Source organism: Chrysochloris asiatica, unplaced genomic scaffold, assembly GCF_000296735.1.
Source record: "Chrysochloris asiatica unplaced genomic scaffold, ChrAsi1.0 scaffold00069, whole genome shotgun sequence".
Classification (NCBI taxonomy): domain Eukaryota; kingdom Metazoa; phylum Chordata; class Mammalia; order Afrosoricida; family Chrysochloridae; genus Chrysochloris; species Chrysochloris asiatica.
Window position 1 is genome coordinate 4,739,077 of NW_006408587.1, and position 6,824 is coordinate 4,745,900.

General features: G+C 38.5%; 1 protein-coding gene across 1 annotated transcript in view; it reads left to right on the plus strand.

Moving 5' to 3' along the window:
- TMEM245 (transmembrane protein 245) overlaps positions 1-6,824 on the plus strand; it is a 99,704-nt gene that overhangs the window by 54,531 nt on the left and 38,349 nt on the right. Inside the window, exons 9-11 of the mRNA XM_006864687.1 lie at positions 2,162-2,244; positions 4,988-5,078; positions 5,673-5,771. Coding sequence (XP_006864749.1) covers positions 2,162-2,244; positions 4,988-5,078; positions 5,673-5,771 — 273 coding nt within the window. The remainder of the gene's footprint in view (positions 1-2,161; positions 2,245-4,987; positions 5,079-5,672; positions 5,772-6,824) is intronic.

Here is a 6,824-nt window from a genome sequence, read left to right on the forward strand (position 1 = left end):
CATTTCCATTGAGTCTTAGTCTTGGAAGGGGGTTTGCGTTGAGAGGACCTGGCCACTTCCCTTGATGTTTCTTAGGGAAGCGATTTGTTTGTTCTTGTAGTAACCGTCCATCTGCCTCTCTCTTGAATTTTTGCTGTATCCTTTTAACAGATCTTCCTGCTTTATGCTTTGCTTCATATGTCTGTTCTCAAAACAGCATCTGAAGCAACCCTTTAAAAGGAGGTTAAAGTCAGATTATGTCACGTCTAAGCTTAAAGCCCTCAATGGTGTCCTCAAATTGAAAGTCAAATTCCTTATAATATCCTTATAAGAATCTGTAAGACCTTAATAATTTTTTTCCAGCTTTATAATTCAGTTTGTTTTCCCTTTCAAGCTATAGTGTGTGTTTTGTGTTCTTTCTGCTTTGCTGGGGCCAGATGGAATTTGAAGTGGTTGGGAATGACACTCAGTGATAGTTACGCTGTCTTTGCTAGAATACCTAGACTCTGTTCTAAAGGAGTTCTGGTAGCGTAGTGATTATGAGTTGGCTGCTAATCTCATGTCAGCAGTTGAAAACTACCAGCTGTTCTGTAGAGAAAGCTGAAGCTTTTTGCTCCTGTAAAGATTTTACAGCCTCGGATACCCTACACAGGGTTGCTGTGAGTTGGCACTGACGTCATGGCACACAACTACCACCACCACCATTCTGAAGGACCTCTGGTAGCATAGGAGTTATGAGTCAGACTGCGAATCTCATGGTCAGAAGTTTGAAACTACTATGGATTCTGCAGGAGAAAGATGAGGCTTCCTGCTCCTATATAGATTTACAGCCTCAGAAATCCAAGAAATGGACACTATGAATCGGAACCGATTCTGTGGCACATAACCCTCACCACGTCTACCACAAGTCTGTTCTGAGTTTTGTGTGACTTGTCCTGGCATAGGTGCTGTTTAGTTGATATGCATTCCCCATGGAAGAATAGTTTCAATGTTTGTATTGTGTCCTGTTTCTTATAACGGAGCTTTCCCTGTGCTTAGAGAGAAAGAGAACGTTAACCTGTTCATTTTCCTCTGATTTATTCGTTTCTCCCCCATGGCAATTCTTTTTCTTCCTCCTAAAAGGGAAAAGGTATTGCTAGTTATGACTCTCTTCTTAGCTTTTTCTTCTCCAGATTTACATGTTGCATTTGAATCACAGTAATTTGTCAGCTCATTTGTATGCCTTCTAGGTATTGGGGGTCAGTTTAAGAGGGAGGTGATTTATGCCTTTTTCTCTGTTTCAGAGTGCTTTTTTTCTTTACTTGATAGCTGTTTTCCAAAGTATATAAAATTTTGTTATACCTTTTTCTTATTGGGGTGTTGTTTGGGCTAAATTTCCCTCCTTATTTTGTTAGTTATTGGATAAGACAATTTCTGAGATACAGTTTCAGCTGGCTTTTTAAACTGAGAAACCACTCACTTGGTTATATGCATTATAATTGTATAAGTTATCTGTTGTTGGCTTTACTTTGTTGTTGTTGTTGTGATGCACCGTGGAGTCGGTTCCGACCAGTAGCAACCCTGTACAGGGTTTCCGAGGCTATAAATCTTTATGGGAGCAGAAAGCCTCATCTTTCTCCCATAGAACAGCTGGTAGTTTCAAACAGCTGACCGTGAGGTTTGCAACCCGATTTGTAACCACTACGCTACCAGAGCTACCTGGCTTTACTTTATATACACGCATATGTGTAAACTGGAGTCCTGGTGTGGCACTATAGAATAAGCAATAAATCACAAAGTTGGTGGTTCAAACGCACCAGCCACACCTTGGAAACACTATACAGGATCTGTGAGTCAGAACCCACTGTGAGTCGGAACCAGCACCACAGCACTTAACAGCAACAACATGTGAAAACTAAATACCCATTTCTGTTTGTTAGATTGTATTTGTGTGCATATTTGTACGGATCTGTAGCTTTTTCCTTGAGTGTATTGTTGAGCTTCTTGCAGGCTGAGAGCCACAGTGCATGTGCATCACAGGACATTATTTATAGCAGCTGTTCAGTGTATGCTTTTAAATTGATTGAAATTAAGATATATATTTATCTGTGCCTAAACACAGTGCTCTGATAATAGACTAGAAAACTAAATGTTGCATTGGATTTATTATTAATATTCTTTTCCCCTCTTGTTCCTAAAACAGGTGCATCAAGAGAGTGTACACATGATTCAAGTCACAAGTAGTCTGATTAATGAGACACTAGCAAATCACCCAGAGTGGGCAAAGTAAGAATATTATTTTGAACAAAAATCAGATACGTGATCTGGTTCATCTTATTTTTGTGAAAGAATCTTCATTGGAAGATAAAAAATAGGACTTGATGAATGTTGTAATTTTCAGAGGGATCATGTAATGCAGGAGATGAGTGTGTAAGATTTTGTGATCAGTTTATGGTAAATGACACCTTTTATTTGATTTACTGTTATAATATTGTAATTTTCAGAGTATTGTACTTTTCACCTGTATTATATTGCTTGCTTTTAATTGTGACTGAGGTAGATTGAAGGAGATCCCCTTTTCACAGATAAGGAAATAGGATCAAAGGTTAAGGAACTTGAAATAGTGATCTGTGAATAGATAAGTTATCATTCACACCCATGCTTCAGATTCCTACCAAGTGAAAGGGGACTTTGTAAACCCTTGCTGCACCTGTCCCTAATTTAGGCCTTCATCCCATCTCCTGGTTTACTCTTTAGAGCATTGAACTTGTCTCAGAAGTTCCTGCTGTGCACTCCTTCAGTCTTTTCTCCCTAAGAACATTCGAGTATGGTTTTAAAACCAAGTTCAAGTAAAAAAATATCCTAACTAAGTTTTATAGAGTCAAAGAGGAAACAAAACCGTTAAATCTCAATTTATAAAATTACCTTGGAATTAGTAAAAAGTAGGTCATACAATTTGTCACCAAATTCAGTTAGGTGAAAAGCATAGCTCTTTTAAAAATTCTTCCGAATTAGAGAAGCCAAAATAAATAAATACTCAAAAAGATCCTATAAGACAGGGTCAGGTAGTAAATAGTTTAGCTTTTGTGAGACATATATCATTTCTTTTACAGCTGTTCAATACTGGGTCTGTAGCAACAAAGCAACCATAGACAGTGTGTACATAGATAGGATGGTTGTGCTATTATAACACCTTTTTTACAAAATCAGGTGGCTAGATTTGGTCCTGGTTAACCAACCATTGCAGTGAGGATAAAGAGGGACAAGTTTGTAAGTTCTTACGGAGGTTAGTTGGTGATTAACTGGCTGTGTTGTTGTTATTGTTGTTAAGTGTCGTCCAGTCAGTTCTGACTCATAGTGACCCTGTGTAGCGTTTCCAAGGAACAGCTGGTGAGCTTGAACCACCGACCTTGGAATTTAAACCAATCTTGTGGCCCAGCACATTAACCTTCAGCACACACCAGGACTCTTGATTTACTGGCTATGGTGGTTGGTGATTATGTGCCGTGAAGTCAGTTCCGACTCACAGTGACCCTGTAAAGGGTTTCTGAGGCTGTAAATCTTTACTAAAGCAGAAAGCCTCATCTTTCTCCTGCGGAACAGCTGGTTATAGAAGGAATAAATTTGGTATGACTTACGGAGTTTCTAGCATTGGAAATTAGTGATGAGGACAGATGTAGCAAGATAGGAAATAAATGAGCAGATTTGGTGGAGAAAATAATTTACTTACTTTTTTATCTGTTGAGTTTAAAGTGTAGGATGAATTGGCTAATACTAACAGTTCAAACCACTGCTGATTTCAAATTTTCAAATTCTACTTTTAAATTGATACAAAATGTCTTTTCTTTCTGGTTTAAGTAGGAATCAGTACTTTCATGTTGTCATGTCTGTCAGCAGCAGTTGGCTTTCTCTTTAGGACCATCTTTCATACATACCTTACCTATTCTGATTCACTATAAAACTGAGACCACAAATATGGGAAGTTGCACTCACTAACCTACTATTTGACTGCTTTTCATACTCTAGCTCTGTCTCACGTTTCTGACTTAGGCCTCAGGAAATGATTTCCTGTTTGCCACTGGTCTTTTGGCATCACTCTCAAATAGTTGAAATGGTAACTGTTACATTTGTGAATGTCACATGTCTAGTATTTGTCAGGAACGTTGTGAGGAACAATTTCGAGAGTACATGAAACTCTTTTGAAAGCACTAGGTACATTTTCTGGTTGAGGCATATAGTGTAGCCTGCTTAGTTATCAGGAAAATGGGGAGGTTTGTTTCCAAACTGCACACAGAGTAAAGCTTGTAGACTACATTAAAGGCTCCTCAATGGATGAAAAAGTGAAAATAATTATTCACCCTCTTAATTCTTCCTCAGTGCTTTACTTTCCTAAATCAGTGATTCTTAAATTTTAGTATTCATCAGTCACATGCTAAACTTGCTAAAGTACTAATTGCTGGGCCCCAGCCCCTGAGTGTCTCATTCAGTATAGTTGTGGCACCGTAGGGTAAACACTAGACCACAAGGTTGGTTTGAACCTCCAGGTTGGTGGTTCAAACTCATCAACTGCTCCTCGGAAACCTTACACAGGGTTGAGTTGGAACCAATTCAAAACACTTAGCAACAACAACAACAACCTAGGCTCAAGAATTTGTGTTTCTAACAGACTTTCCAGTAATTCTGATAAAACTGTTCCATGGATTTCACTTTGAAAACCACTGCCCCAGGTATTTATTCCCTGAATGAAGGGGATAAAGCAGATGACCCAAGACATACGTAGGCAGAAAAACCAGGCAGAGCAGATGAAAAGAACGATTGACAGGAAAATGGGTCCAGAAGCTGAGGAAAGCCTGAAGGGAAACTCCCAGTGTAAGAATTAGGCCACTTGGCTTGTGTATCTGGCTGTGATCCATTTCTATCTGTGTTTCAAAGTCTGATCATTTGTCTGTTATCATTTGCTTAAGTGCATCAGATTCATAGAGTTAGTATTATACAGTAAAAGTATTATTTTTTATTTATTTTAACTCAGTTGGCTTCCTGAAGCTCAGGTAGTCCAAAGAGCCCTCAATTCTGCAGCTAACAATGTGTATCAGTACGGGCGAGAATGGATAACCCACAAGGTAAGGAGAGAGCATCTCTTTGTGGTTTTCATTTGGCAGGTCCCTCATTGGTAGTGGCTTCTTTGTCTGATGAAGCATAAATGGATATTTTGTATAGAATAGTTTTCATATTCTTAGCAGGCGTAAATCTGTAAGTCAACAAATAACATACTATAATGAAAGTAAGCCTTCTGGGTAATCACATTGTTAGAATTTGATTTTAAGTTCTGTGATAATTCTTTAAGATTAGTGATAAATGGAACATGAGACTTTTGTATAATTGATAGGTGTTGGGGTCACTTTGAAAAGATTTTTCTAGGCAGACAAAATTAGATAAGTCATTTTGCAGCATTCTCTGATAAACCTGAAGTAGTTTTCTCAGAGACCTAAAACTAGAGGAAAGGTGGAGAAAAGCAACATGGGACTAAGGAGAGTAAACTTACTGGGAATGTTGAGGAGTAGAGGTGGGGGTGGTGGGTGGAGGGCAGAGAACATACCATAGCTAGAAGCAAGTAAATAGTCTAGAACTATTTGGGAGACATGAAAAGGTCCCAGTTTGTATTCATTTTACTGGATTATTGCCAACAATAGTAAAACAAATTGTATTTCTTCCAGCTTCATAAAATTTTAGGAGATAAGGTAAACAATACTGCTGTCATTGAAAAGCAAGTACTAGAACTTTGGGACAGACTGTATCATTCTTGGTTTGTAAAGGTAAGTTATTGTAGCTAAAGATTTCAGTTTGAAACTAATAAGAGTTATTTTACTTCATAGACTCTTCAACTATATAATATTGTATTAATGTTAGCATTTCATTTATTGAAAGATTTTAAACCTAACTTCGCTGAAAGTCATCTTGCATAGTGGTTAGTCTTCATGGCAGAGCCTGCCAATCCCTCTGAGTGTGTTGGCATCCAATTCTCTGCATATTATCACCAATCTCTTATATTCTAGGCTAGTGTTATGCAGTAGAAATGAATGTGAGACACATATATAAATTAAATTTTTATGGTATTAGATCAAAAGAGTAAACATAGACAGGTGAAATTAATGTTAGTAATATGATGTTCTTATGTACCATCAACTTGGTTCCAACCCATAATACCCTGTATAGGGTTTCCAAGGAGCGGCTGGTGGGTGTGAACCACTGACCTTGTGGTTCAAACCGACCTTGTCGAGTGCTTATCTTAGAGCACAACAGCAAGACTCCAATAACACACACACACATACACACACACACACGTGTATATATATGGAGGAATCCTGGTGTGGTATTGTGGGTTAAAGCACTGGACTGCAAAGTCGGTTTGATCCACAAGGTCAGCAGTTTAAGCTCACCAGCCACTCCTTGGAAACCCTATACAAGGCCGTGGGTCAGAACTAACTTGATGGCACTTAAAAACAATATATATGGAGTCCTGGTGTGCCCCTAATATTATTATTTCATTATATAATCAATAGAAAAATGAGTTAATATACCATATATATATGAGCTCTGGTAGCGTAGTGGTTATGAATTGGGCTGCAAGCCACAAGGTCAGCAGTTTGAAACTACCAGCTGTTCTGCGTGAGAAAGATGAGGCTTTCTGCTCCTGTCAAGATTTATAGCCTCGGAAACCCTGTACAGGGTTGCTATGGGTCAGAACGACTCCATGGCACATAACAACAACTATATATATATATATATATATGTACTGGAGTCCTGGTATGGCGCTGTGGGTTAATATGTCAGACTGCAAAGTCATTTGAACTGCAAGGTCAGTGGTT